This window comes from Protomyctophum bolini, assembly GCF_963924005.1.
Source record: "Protomyctophum bolini genome assembly, chromosome: 17".
Taxonomy (NCBI): Eukaryota; Metazoa; Chordata; class Actinopteri; order Myctophiformes; family Myctophidae; genus Protomyctophum; species Protomyctophum bolini.
The window spans coordinates 21,231,041-21,245,706 of NC_137878.1; the positions used below are offsets into that span (position 1 = coordinate 21,231,041).

Here is a 14,666-nt window from a genome sequence, read left to right on the forward strand (position 1 = left end):
GTCCGGTGCCATGGGCTTGGTTCACTTGAAGCCCCAATAAAATGTTTTCTTTTTCGTGGGAGACCTTTTTGTGCATAAATGTGTCACTATATATTGTTAGTCACGGATGTAGTTGCTGTTGAAAACAAGAAATTTTAACAGCCGGATGTCACTCTCGTGGAATGATTTTGGCAGTGACGAGCAAAAACCTTGATATTTTATAGTTTTCTGTGGTACTCCCAGTGGGAGAGAGGGCAGAAACTCTTACTTTATATTTCTTCTATTTTCTGGTACGTGTTACCGTATTCATTAAAATGCTGATTCTATAGAGAGCTGCGCTGTCATTTTATCAGTGAGAAATGTTACCCCAAAGACTTATTTTAAGCTCAAAGGAAGAATAATAAGTGTTTACACATCTATCTTCCTGATTTTCTCCCCCTGTCCTAGTATATTTGTCTCTCTAGTATTTACATAAACCCATCACTCATTTCTCCCTTCCTCCCAAAACGACTACTAACCAAGAAAAGATATCAGTTCACTTTATACATACCCCCCCCCCCCCCCCCCCACACACACACACACACACACACACACACACACACACACACACACACTCCACTTACCTTTACCCACAGATAAGATAAGTGTTAGCAGCGTCAGTCAATTTTGTTTGTTATGTAAGAGAAACACTTTTAGTGTATGTAGAAACCAGAACAGATGGATTAGATACTTTATGTGCATATTTATACAGCACACGCAATGTTATAATGACTTTCCACAGCTCTGTAATATGTATGTTTTGATGCACAACATGCACACAAACGGTAACGGATTTCCCAAACACTGGGTCAGGACCCTTTGTGGGTCACAGACACATTGTTATGGGTAATTTTTTGAATGAATAAAAGGAAAATCTTAAGAAATTCCATAAATTAGAAAACAAATGTTGAAAAAGTAGAAGTAGTTATTTGCTTGTAGATCGGCTATTTTTGCTAATTTTGGGCCCCGGCCGGTGGAATGTCTAATTTCTCTTTTGGTTCACGGACTAAAAGAAGTTAGGGAACCGCACGCCCTAGTAGTGGACCTGCTCTGGTAGCTAGCAGAACTGTTAAGTCTCCACAAGATCCCAAGATCCCACAGTGTGTCCACGGGCCAACTCAGCCCCAGCAACACCAAATGGATTTAGCTGGGCATACTGGTACAAATATAACAATGACAGATCTAAAACAAACCTTTGTAGTGAAAATAAGACTGTAAGTAATAACTTTACTTTTTTCCTTAAAAAAAAAAAATCAGTGGCCTGGGCCATGGCTCAGTGGTCCAGGCACCTTGGCTGGTAATCCAGTCTGGCAGTGTGCTGCGGGTTCGACTCCTTTACTGCATGTCTTCCCCCCATCTCTCTTCCCATTTCCTGTCAGCCTACTGTCTGTCTCTCCATAAATATAAAATAAAGGTGAAAGCCACAAAAGAACACATAAAAATAAATAAATAAATAAAAATCAGTAGCCGTACTGAAATGAGAGGCAATAAAGGAAGGAATGCATGATGACCTCAGTCTGCAGTAGCTTCATCAAATCATTGCTGTTGGGCAGAATACCGTATAAATCTCCACATTAGATTTTTTGTTCTTTCATAAATGAATGCCCTTTTATACTAATGAGATTGTCGCATTAAAGCACTGAAAAAAGCCCCTAGATCTACAAGCTCACAGGGTGGTGCATTGCGACACGTTCAGTATAATTAAATATGCGCCAAATAGGGATTGACCCCGGGAAAGTCTATCTGTGGGGTTTTATAAATAATTAGCTAACGGAAAATATTAACAAGAGGTTCTGTCTAAATAATAACTTTAACCTTTAACCTTTGGAAGACGGGTTCCTTTCTTTATCATTTCATGGAAAGCAGCGGTTTTGGGACGTATCGTATCACTTTACAGCGGGCTATATTATGCCATTAGCGGTGGTGGAAAAAAGTACTGAAATGTTGAAACTTGAGTAAAAGTGTCAATACTGCAATACTTGAGTAAAAGTACAAAAGTATTGGTATCAAAATGTACTTAAAGTACCAAAAGTACAAAGTACTCTTTATGCAGAATTTCACGTTTTCAAATGTATAATTTTTTTTGTTGAAAATTGCCGATCTACAAGCTCACAGCGCATTGTGAGCTTGTAGTTCGGCTATTTTCAAATGGCCAAAATGTCAATAGGGCTGAAGTGGTTACTGTATGTTTTATTATAATAATCCAAATCTACAAAGTAACTAGTAACTAAAGCTGTCAAATGAATGTAGTGAAGTAAAAGTACAATATTAGCAGTAGCAGTAAAACTATTGGATATTGAAAATACTCAAGTAAAGTACAAAACGGTGACTCACATGTTGTGACACCTATCATAAATCTCATTGTTACGACCCTGGGGTCAACGTAGGTAGGGTTAACCTTCTTTTCCCTGGGATGAGGCGCCTTGCTGAGAGTGATGTGTGACAGGTGTGTGAGCTGAGGGAGTGGCAGAGGTGTGAGTGAGTGAATGGGTGAATGATTTGGAAAGTAGGTAGTGATTGGTCTCTGGCGGGTGTTGGAGGAGGATAAAAGGCCAGCTATTCTCAACACCATATAGGTGTCTCTTTCTTCACTCCCATTTGGACTGCCAGCAACTCACACCACATTATTTGTGTTCTCTGTATTATATCCCTGAACTGAAGTTAGTTGGTTAACTGAAGTTAACCAAATCTACAAAGTAACTAGTAACTAAAACTGTCAAATGAATGTAGTGACGTAAAAGTACAATATTAGCAGTAGCAGTAAAACTATTGGGATATCGGAAATACTCAAGTAAAGTACAAATACCTCAAAAGTGTACTCAAGTACAGTACTTAAGTAAATGTACTTAGTTTGCTTTCCACCACTGGCCATTAGACCCTACTATGTAAAGCTGGAGTCAAGTAGGGTGAGCATGTGGTAATCGGGAAGCAGTGACATCTTTGCGTCTGAATCACTTTCCACTTGGCTTGATGACTGACTGACAGATGAAGCTACTCGTCTGGAATTGAGGGGGAGGGTGGGGGGGGAGGAGGGAGCCCCATCTCGCATTCAGATGACAGAAGCGTTTTCTGTCTGCATGGATTTAATGGGATTGAAATGGGCAACGGTCACGGCTCAGATGGATTTTAATTGCAATAAAATATGTTTTGATTACTCTGAAAGCAATTCCATTTAAGCGGTAATGGTCTATATACGAAAGGGAGTGCCATACCATTACACTCTGGCATGTCGCCAGAAACGGTGCTCAAAGTGCTGTCGAAAGAGTCAACTTTTGTTTTGAAGTTTTAGTTAGTTAGTTAGTTATATTATTATCGTTATTTTTATTTTTATTGTTATTATTATTGATAGAGGTGCCATAGTAATTGATTGCGTATTGGATTAATTTAATTACATTTATTTGAATATTGTATGTGCATCTTCTCTTCACCAAGCAAGTATATATTTACATAAGCAGAGAGCAGACAACATCTGTTAGCTGTGTGATGGTCACACTGATTGCTTGATTTTTGCTTAGTATAAATCGCTCTGGATTAAGAGCGTCTGCTAAATGCCTAAATAATTGTCTTCTTCGGCCAGATTCTTACTGCCGACCCTGTGAAAGTGAATCAGAGACTTTGTAAACCATGCAAACAGAGAATACTGCTGGTTTTCATTGCCTTTTTCTTTGCACTATTTTGTAACATAATATTCAATTAGGCACGATTTTGGAATCATGACCGATATCCATATCTCACCCCCAATCCAACCCTTGATGCTGAGTGCCAAGCAGGGAGTATTTGGTATGACCCGGCCGGGGATGGAACCCCAACCTCCCAGTCCCAGGCCGGACAGTCTAACCACCAGGCTCTGAGCTGGTGAACGATACAGAGCGTGTGGGAGTGGATGGGAGCTGTGTTTTTAGCGGACAAGTCATTTCCTTGTTCCTGCTTGCTAGGATGACACTATCATAAATGTCATTGTTACGACCCTGGGGTCAATGTAGGTAGGGTTAACCTTCTTTTCCCTGGGATGAGGCGCCTTGCTGAGAGTGATGATGTGTGACAGGTGTGTGAGCTGAGGGAGTGGCAGAGGTGTGAGTGAGTGAATGGGTGAATGATTTGGAAAGTAGGTAGTGATTGGTCTCTGGCGGGTGTTGGAGGAGGATAAAAGGCTTCTCAACACCATATAGGTGTCTCTTTCTTCACTCCCATTTGGACTGCCAGCAACTCACACCACATTATTTGTGTTCTCTGTATTATATCCCTGAACTGAAGTTACCTTATGATGATTTAAACAGCCGTGTTTTGGTAAGGGTGCGTTCATTCCTTTGGGGTCCCACATTTGCTAATGTTTTGATAAATATGAGTTAGAGTATTGATTGTATTTTGATTTACTAAGTTGGGTAGTTTAGATAAGGTTGTATTATTTAGTTGTCATAATGAAAATCACACCCGTGTGAACTGTGAAGTGATGGGCGCTCTTAACATCATACATCATCTCATTCGGGCCAATCACAATTTGCGTCATCATCTTGCGCCCCCCCCCCCCAGTTCCACTAGGCTGGGGCGATGAATATATTCAGAATTTCTATCCAAGGCACAGACTGACATTTATGTACCGTTTGTTGTTTTCAGTGGTGCTAGATGTGAGTCAACCCAGAACCTCTGAAGGAGAATACACCCGGAAATTACATCATCACACCATTTCCAAGCCGGTTTAGCGTTTTATGTCTGGGTTCATGGGTTCGATCCCGGGCACCGCCAACTCGGCATATGAGTAGCATGGCTTGGGTGCGTGTACTGGGAGCTGATGGTAGGTGTGGCACTCCACCTCAGAAATCCATCTCCCAGGGGTCTAGCGCATAGTAACAGCGACATACACGCGCATGTTACCAGCTGATACGGACCATAAGCCACTCACAACCTACTTCTTAGCGAAATGTTAAAGGGTTGATAAAAATATATTTTTGCTCTGTTTTCTTGCTTTTTGGCAAAAACATTCAACTGCCCAAAACTAGTGAACGGAGCATCGCAACACTTTCCCCCGATGAAAGCAGCGACTCTTTTACAATGATCGGTGTGTAGATCGTCGAGGAGCAAAATATTCTAATTTCTATGGGTCTTGAAATGTTTGTAAAAACGCTGGCAAGAGCTGCAATGGACTTTTAACTCTGGCAGTTAAGTAAAACATGCAAGTATTTTTCCACCACTGCTTTTTTGTTAAACGTGTTCATACTGTACTCTGTACTTGATATGTGTGCTTGCGCCGTGCGTGCTCACAAAGCTTTTGTAACGGCGAGTCTGCTTGTTATCATTTATTTGTATTATTTCATCTGCTCTGACATCTCTGCTACTGAACTACAGTGTACAGTTGAGTATGCAATAATGCAGTCATTTTGTGTTGCAACTGTTCAATGTTTATATCGACAGTGCAATTGATGGGCTTTGCAAGTTTGACACAGCAGGAGTAGCGGTACAGCGGGTGCTAAACGGCAGGCGTAGCAGCACACAGAACTTGGCACAGCAAATAGCGGAGTTTGGCAGCCTCCAGTTGAACTTGGCAGTGCAACATGGCAAAACAATATAATAGAAAAATGCAGATTATTAAAGTTAACGCCTTCAAACTAGAGGCCTAATGGCCCTTTCACACCAAACGCAGTTGGTTGCAAAAACTTCCATGTTAGAGAATTTTCTAGAAGAGTCCTGTATTGTTCCACTTTAGCACAGACCACCGTTGCATTTTCAATGGGCTCTAACTATTGAACAGATGGACCGATTTACAAGAGTTTTTTTCCTTCTCCCCTCTGTTTTTATCCGTGCTGTACAACAGCTTGGATGATTCCCCGCTTTGCTTTCCCCTCCTGAGGTGCCGAAAGGCTTTCCAGAAGCACCTTGGTGCCGCCCGAAAGTCTTTCTCCTTAGTTTCTCGGAACTCATTCCCACACCAGCTTTGCGTCTGTTATGGCCCGAATCTGAAGGTATAACGTACCTCGATCTAGGCCTCCTCCTTCAGTAATTAATTCCGGCGTCCAGTCAATATCTTTGGCGTACTGTATCGTTTTTTTGGGAGATCTAAAGACTGACAAACAACATTGCCGTTCTTAGAGCTCCTTTGCTAGCCTGGCTAAACATCTCCAATGAGTTGTCTTTCAACAGCATCTCCTTCCTGTGGCTTCTTGTCACAAAATATTCAATATTGGTCTGTTTCCTCCTCCGCAGCTCCTCTCTAGCTAAAATATTCATTTCGAGATGGAATATATATCGTACAAGCATCCGATTGCTATAATGCAGTTTGTTCACTTATGCAGCAACACCCAGGTGTTAATCCATTCGAAACACAGAAATATTATCATTTCAAGATTGGATTTCCCATTTCTGCTCCTCCTTTCCTCCACCCCTGTTTCTTTCTTTCCATGCTACTTTCCTACTCTACTCTTGCTCATACTCAGGAGAGTTTTATTTTTTTGTCTTGCCAATGAGAGAATCAGCCATGAGCAGCAGCAATTCTGTGCGAGGGAAGGCAAGTCTGATGGTGTTCAACCGGCAGTATACCAAGTGATATATCGTGTGTGTGTGTGTGTGTGTGTGTGTGTGTCTGTGTGTTTTCAGGAACCTGCAGGCACTAAGCCAAGTTGAGGCAATCCCAATAGCCGTTATAGGTTTCAGAATCACTGCTTCTCTGTCGTGCAGCCGGTGTCCCTAACCAACTCCTAAACGACTTCATTCTCTGTAGTGTTTACAACAACGCTCCATATCTATGATACCTTCTCCGCCTCTCTCTCTCTCTCTCTCTCTCCCTCTCTCTCTGGCTAACTGGCTATCTCCCTCAATGTCTCTGTCTCGATCTTTTGTACTATTTCTATCTTCCACTTTCTCTCCTGCTCTCTCCCTCAAACCCACATTACTTTTTCTTTCCCTTACTCCTCCAACTTCTGAAGACATTGTGTTCTGTGCTTTGGTTCAGGGCCCGTCTCTCTCTAGCCCTCATGAATTATAGTTCTATATGTATTATTCTCTCTTTCTCTCTCTCTGTGTGTGTCTGTCTCTCTCTCTCTCTCTCTCTCTCTCTCTCTCTCTCTCTCTCTCTCTCTCTCTCTCTCTCTCTCTCTCTTCTATTTCTCTCTGGGATCAATATTTCCGTGATATTTCTCCCTCACCTTTTTCTGCAAGCTCTCTCTTCTCTTCCTCTGTTATGATGTTCTGTGTTGGTTGGCTATTTTCCCTTTGGACCCTCCCCCCTCATAATAAATCACTGTCACCCCAATTCTCGGAGTGAGAAACCAGCTGCCAGCATCAACAATAGGGTATGTGTGTGTGCGTGCGTGTGTATGAGTGTGTGGGTGCGTGCAAGAGAGAATCTTTCACGGTGTGTCTACTGTCTTGTCTCTGCGAGTCTGTCATTCAATGGGCATACCATATTTGTTTAGCTTCTCATCTCACGCTACATCCACACTCCCTAGTGTGTGTGTGTGTGCCCTTGACCGAAGGAGAAGCAAATGAAACAAAGGGATGGGGTTAAGCCATTTAGACCTGTGGACGCATCTGTGTCACCTTAGCTTTGAAGTTTTTAAGTTTGAACCGCTTTAAGCATTATTCTAAACTTTAGCTGTTGAAAAAGAGCAGATCTACAAGCTCATAGCGCGGCACCAAGTGCTACGAGCTTTTTTTATTTTTTATAATCAGGGAAATGTGGCGCAAATCTTTGAATGTATACTCGTTCACAGCGAACATTTTTAACTCAAAAACTTCTTCTACCCCATCACAAAATATTTTGTGATGGGGCTCCGTGGCCAAATACAGATCTATAATTCTGGGGTTCTTGACATGAAAAGGTTTGAGCACCACTGACATAGAAACAGTTTTTTAAGGTTTTTTAAGACATTTGGTAGAATCTGGTCCCGTCTAAATGGGATAATCTCTTGTATGCTAAAGAATGCCCAGGCTCGCCCAGCAGTCAGCATAGGCCTTTTCATTATGAAATCTGCACGGGACGTGCTCACGTGGACATGCGGTGTGCACACAAACAAGCACACACTTGTGTGCATATCATTCACCCACGCTGGCATGCTAACGCACATCTGCATGCACACACACACACACACACACACACACACACACACACACACACACACACAGGTTGCTGTCTTGTACTGTATATACACCTCCCTAGGAGACGCCACTGTTCTCTGAACAACATACAACATGTTGTCTTCTGTGTCGTAAACAACCTGGGGATATCAGGCGGGAAATGTATGCTCGGAACAATTTCCTCAGCCCAGCGTGTATGACCATGTAGGCCTGAGTGTAGCAGCCTGTTCTGAAATCCTCACTGCGTGACGGACTCCTAGTCCTCCCTCTTGTTTACCTTGCAACACGGTGGACAACTTAATTCTGTTGACCGCCGAGATGCCTCTCCGTCGCTCATGTTTGTTTATCCTTGTTTTGGTTCTACTTCATGTTGTGCTGTTTCTTTTTCTTGTTTTCCTTTTGGCTTATCGGTAGTGGTTTTCAACCCTTAGCTTCTAAAGAATGTTTTGTTGCTGTTGCTGATTTTGTCCACAATTCCATTCCATGCGGTATTGATGTTGGTACCATAGGAGATAACAGGCAAACGATCAAAATAACAATTATTTTACATTCTCTAATTGTGTAGACTTCTTGTAAATTAAGTAATAAAGACGTTTGAAGAATAATGTAACTCTTGAGAGCATGAAATGAAACCAAATGAACCCGTACGGGACACTCTCACAAGTTAAATATCTAATAATGCTCTAATTAGGGTCAGATATTTCCAAGTAAGCTACTGTAAAGTAACCTGCTATAGTATAAATGGTTCATCATTCATTCAGGGTTATTTTTAGTTGAAGTGCTCACAAGCACCCTCTAGTGGATAGAAATGTTTTGCCCCTTAGAACCTCTATTGATTATCTAACACGACGACAGTGGAAAACAATCCATCATGCACCGAAATGCTTCGCACTGTGTCTGCGACGTGCGCATGTCTGGGCCTGCATGCCACAGTGTCTAGCTCTGGCTGACTGACGCCTGTTGTCTCTTTCAGTCAGGTGTTCCCTCACGGCTTGCCTGAAGAGTTCACGCTGGTCTTCACCTTGGCCCTGAAGAAGAAGGCCCTGAAGGACACCCTATACCTCCTGCAGATCTCCGACCAGCGAGGATATCCACAAGTACCAACACGACTCTCTCCCTCCCTCCCTCTCTCTCTGTCTGTCTGCTGCTTAGAAACGATGGCTTCTCTCTGTCTGTATTTTTCTTTCAGTTTTGCACAGTCTCTCCTCCTTTTCTCACCCGTTTTTTGGCTTTATAGATATTTTCGGTTCTTTCTTTCTTTCTTTCTTTCTTTCATTTCTCAGCTTCTTGCCTGTCCTTTGCATAATGGCACGCGTTCCCTTGTACCTCCTCTCATCACTTTCCCTTGTACCTCCTCTCATTGCCGCACCTTTTCCGTTCTTCCTTCGCTCTTTCCGGCACTCGTCTATTCTTCATCCGCCAACCACCCTCCGTCTTCTTCCACTGTCAACTCTTTTCATCATCTGTGTGGCCTTTCCTTTCATTCCCCCCTCATTGTTATTCACGTGTGTTTGATGATAAAGCGCCAGAGTTCCCATAATCACTGGGAGACTGGGGAACAGATTTAAATACTCGGTGTGTATGATGGATCGTTGCCACGGTGGCTCATTACGGTTGATTGATTGGCTGTGCTGGTGGTGTGCGTAATTAATATCTCTTCTCTCGCTTACCTCGCCTTAGTTGTAAGTGCATACTGTGTTCTACAGCCTTTCTCTTCTTCAGAGATAGTACTAGTAGTAATCGCTGCCACTTTAGCCCACCTTGAGTTGCACTCAGTGTTCCTTCATCTTCTGGTAGATTTTCAGGAGATTGAGCGGATTGTGCAGAAGGAAAAACTGTGCTTTCTAAAGAATTAATTAACACATTTGTCTTGAGTGGTTGCAAATGTTATTCTCATCTCTTTTTATGGCTTTTTTCTCTCTTTCCTTTTCTCACCCATCCATTTCTATCCTCTCGTCTAATCACCACCTTTCTGCAGTTCTCCTTGGACCTGAACGGGCCCGAGCGTACTCTGTCCCTGCGGGCCAGAGGGGCAGAGCCTGCGGGTGCTGACCTGGTGGGCTGCGTGTTCGGCGGGGAGGGCGTGGCGTCTCTCCTGGACCTGCGCTGGCACAAGGTGGCGCTCAGCGTTCGGCGCGGGGCCGTGTCCCTGCACGTGGACTGCGGCTCCATCGAGACCAAGCCCCTGGAGCCCCGCGGAGAGCTGCCCATCGACGGACACACTCTCCTGGGCATCAGGGCCGCCGATGCCGGGCCTGTGGAGGTAAACCATCTAATTATTACTTTTTTGCCAGGTGCTTCAAAAGCACTGGTGGAAAGTAACCAAGTGGATTTACTAAAAGGGATAGTTCAGAATTTTTTAACTTAAGCTGTATGAAATACTTGCCATTAATATAGTGGTTGTAACTGTATTAATTGATTGCCCGAGTCCCGTGGTGGGAGTTCTGCTCTGGTTTTGGTTTTTGGTTTTCTTTTTTTGCCCCTCTATCACACAGAACTATGATTTTTATCACTACGCCCCAAAAATAGTTCCACGGGATAGAGGGGTCAAAGTTGAATGAAAGTTGCGCTAATATTTTAGAAATACCGGTAGGTCAACAATACAAATGACGCTAGTTTTGTGGATTCATTTACTTTTAATGCGTGGCCTCAGTGCCCCCCACAAAATGACCGGAACTACTTAATATTTGACCAAAACCAGAGCGGAACCAGTTGCAACCACTCTAATGGCAAGTATTTCATACAAAAAAGTGTGAACTATCCCTTTAAGTACTGTACTTGAGGTATTTTACTTGAATATTTCCAATTTCCAGTACTTTTACTTTTACTCCACTACATTTCAGGTCCAAAATTGTTATTTTTACGCCATTACATTTATTTTAACACACAGTTACTTGTCACTTTGCAGATTTGTATTATTGTAGCCAAACATACATTAACCACTTCAGCCCTATATTCATTTCAGCATTTGAAAATAGCCAATCTACAAGCTCAGAATGCATTGAAATGCATTGTGAGCTTGTAGATCGGCTATTTTCAAGAGATTTCTATACATTTTGTAATCTTGAAATGAATAAATGGAGATGTAGATGTTCATAAACGAGAGCATTCTGCACCTGGCAGTTAAGACTGAGTCATTCCTGTTGAAATAAATTACAACAAGCACAAAGCTGTGCAATCCCTGGGCTAATTGGTTTTAGCATTTTGAAAATAGGCTCCAACAAAATCCATTCTAATCCATTCCTGCATTGTACATTATCTAAATATAATTATACACTGTATGTCCTGTCCTGTCTACTCATCTGCAAAGCAAATTAACATATTCTGTAGCTCAGTTCTCCCTCCAAAGTTCTAATATTCAGGGAATGGCCTATACAGAAAGACGCCAGAGAACTGCGTGCAGCATTATAATTGATCACATTCATGGCACATTGCATTTTAATAATGGCACGAGGCACACTCGCTGTGTGTTTCCAGTGGGAGACAGAAGGATGTGCTACTTGTGAATGAGTGTCCCCTCAAGCGCTGCCTGCAGTCCTTTTTCCTTTGGGTGGAAAAATACTTTTGTAATGACACAATTCCATCCTCTTTGTGAGCGAGCGTACACATGCAGTCTTGCATGCATTATATCACAGGGTTTCAACGTTGTGGCGTTCAGGGGTGCTGATTGGAACGGTGAAGGACATGGAGGCTAGGTCAAGTGTTGCGGGCTAAGATGGAGTCTGAAGAGGTGGATTTTCAGACTATACGGCGGAAGATTGGGTGTGAGGTGTATGACATGCATGTCCACAGCAGAGCCATAGAGTGAGAGATTGAGTGTGAGGTGTATGACATGCATGTCCACAGCAGAGCCATGGAGTGAGAGAGAGTTACGACAACTCCGTTCACTTCATGGGGCCAGTTCATTGGCGGATCTTCTACATATTGGCGAAGAGCATTGCGACGAGTGACCAATGTCCAACCAGAAGTTGGCAGAATGCACTGGACTCAGGCAACAGCACAGCTTTAATGATCTTAAATCCCTTTATTTTAGATAGTTTTTTTTGTAATCGTACAACATAAACGTTACAGAGACTTTAGTTGTCACTGTACAATTCTTTGTACAGTTGTCATGTTGCACACATGCCTAAAATTGCTGATATTTGCGCCGCCCTCGTTGAAAACAATGTATTTCAAACTCCAGCTTGTCCCTCTCCAGGCTGCATGAACAGTGCTTGAGCGCTCAGTTTTCTGTCCCGTCAATGTCGTAACTCTATCTTACTCTATGGCTCTGGTCCATAGGCTGTGCTCCTGAAGCAGTGTAATTCAGATTGAAAGGAGAGCATGCTACCTGGGAGATTGGGAGTGCCGTGAGCTGCTCCCATTAGCAGTGAATAGATCCCGTAATCCAGGCACACAGCTTGATGATCAATTAACTGGCCTAGTTAGAAGGAAGGGAGAATTAGGAAATTAGGAAACGCGTGGAACCGTACGCATGCTAACGAACGCACGCACCTGTGCCACCTCTGCCAAGTGCTGTGCAGGCAGATTGGGGTTCCATTCCTCTGCGGTGCCTCTGACTTGGCAGGGGCACTACAACAAATACAATTGGCTGTACATGGGCTGCTGCCGCTCAGGAGAGGGCATTCTCTCTTCCGCTGCACGAGCGACTTCCGGTCAGTCAGGACTCAGGATGCATGTTGAGCAGGGATCGAGCGACAAGCGTTCCCGGGACGGGAGTGACGGCGCATTCCCCCGCACACGTTTATGCCCGCTCCGGTGAAGCTTCTCGCTGTAAAGGCAGTGCTGGAATGAAGTGGTTGATGTATGTTTGGTAATAATTATCCAAATCTTCAAAGTAACTAGTAACTAAAGCTATCACATAAATGTAGTGGAGTAAAAGCACAATATGTTGGATATGAGATGTACAGTGGTGGAGTATAAGTAAAAGTATTGGATATTAAACTGGGTAGAAAACATTTGGTCTCGACTAGAGAGCTGTGATGTGAAAATAACACTCTCTCTCTTCCTCAGGTGGACATTCAGCAGGTGATGCTGTATTGCGATCCCTCTCTGGCCATTCAGGAGGCCTGCTGTGAGATACCTGGAGCTCGGGTAAGAACGGCAATTACTCTAATGATCTAGCACAGGGGTAGGCAGCTAGGCAACCGTAGGCACATGTGCCAACATTGGCACAGCAGAGGGTGATCACTGGCACAAGTGTGAGAGAGATGATTCTTCTTTTACATTTAAATGTACAATATATAAAAAGTTTACCGTTTAATTAAGTCCACTCACATCTGTATGCAAATTACATCCTGCACATAATTCTACATTCATTCAAACTCACATTCATTGAACTCTGACTGGGGAGACAAGCAAGCTCATATCGCGCCACCGAGTGGCGCGCTACGAGATTGTAGGTCTGCTATTTTTGAAAAATTCGAAGAACGACTGACATTTTTAGAATCTGATCTCAGGTCAGAATGGGTTCATCAGACCAGTGTGTGTCCAGTGGAAACCTGGTATGAATCTGATCTCAGGTCAGAATGGGTTAAGCTAAACTCTACTAATATGCTACTACTGATACTAATATAGATAATAATGAACTCTCAACCACTTAAACCGCATATACTTTGGTGACCGCAGGGCTCCTTCGATACTTCGACCACTCCTTACTTTCTACGCCAAATCGTTTGGCAGCGAAAGAGCCAATCTCAAAGCTCATAACGTGGCTCGTTGTGAGATTGTAGGTCGGCAGATTCTAATAAACGTTTGGCTATTCTGGCCAGAGTGGGAATGCTAGGGTTCGTGTGGTTCATTACAATATGCTCATGTAAATAATGCTGGTCATTAACCAAGGAGAAAACCAAAATTGGAGGTTTTTGCAGCGGCTTGCATGCTCAATACGAGCCATGGATGAGCGGGCAATATTGCCTCTGCCAAACTCTACATCTCTGCTGTGCTGTCTTTGATCCGTCCGGGTCACTGTACATTACCCGTTATTTAACTCAGGCTCCCACCAAAACAGACTTATTACGGCCGTGGGCTTACACAGCCATAGTCTTCTGAGACGTGGATTTACAGTGTCAACAAATTGACTCTGCCTTAATTCCATTGTGTGGAATTACAGTATGTCGCTGCAGTTCTGCGTTACCGATATTGTGTGTTCCCATAAAATGTGACTAGAAAGCCTAAATGAAAGAACTGAATTACAGTGCTCTCACTCCGAGGTGGAAATTCTCTTTTTACTCTGGAAAAAAAGAACCCTGTCCACCCCGACCGACCTCCTTTCTCTCTCTTTCCCTCCCTCTCCCTTTCTCAATTTGTTTTCCTCTCTTTCTGTCGGTCTTCATCTCCGTCTTTGGCTAAGTGTCTTTTTTTCCTTTCTGGTGCGACTATTTTTGTCAGTGCCGTTTGTCTTTAGGCGTCAGACCAAAAAAAAGGCTGATCAAATGAGAGCAGATTCATCGAGGTGAAAACAACGTACTGTAGCGTGCATTTCTGCCCTCCACACACACACACACACACACACACACACACACACACACACACACACACACACACACACAAAAGGAGAGCAAGTGATTGCTCATATAAGG

General features: G+C 43.2%; 1 protein-coding gene across 8 annotated transcripts in view; it reads left to right on the forward strand.

The window, feature by feature from the left end:
• col16a1 (collagen, type XVI, alpha 1) overlaps positions 1-14,666 on the forward strand; it is a 127,957-nt gene that overhangs the window by 19,835 nt on the left and 93,456 nt on the right. For all 8 annotated transcript variants that reach the window (XM_080788185.1, XM_080788186.1, XM_080788187.1 and 5 more), the window contains exons 5-7: positions 9,059-9,182; positions 10,064-10,348; positions 13,099-13,179. In XM_080788185.1, the coding sequence (XP_080644311.1) occupies positions 9,059-9,182; positions 10,064-10,348; positions 13,099-13,179 (490 nt within the window). The remainder of the gene's footprint in view (positions 1-9,058; positions 9,183-10,063; positions 10,349-13,098; positions 13,180-14,666) is intronic.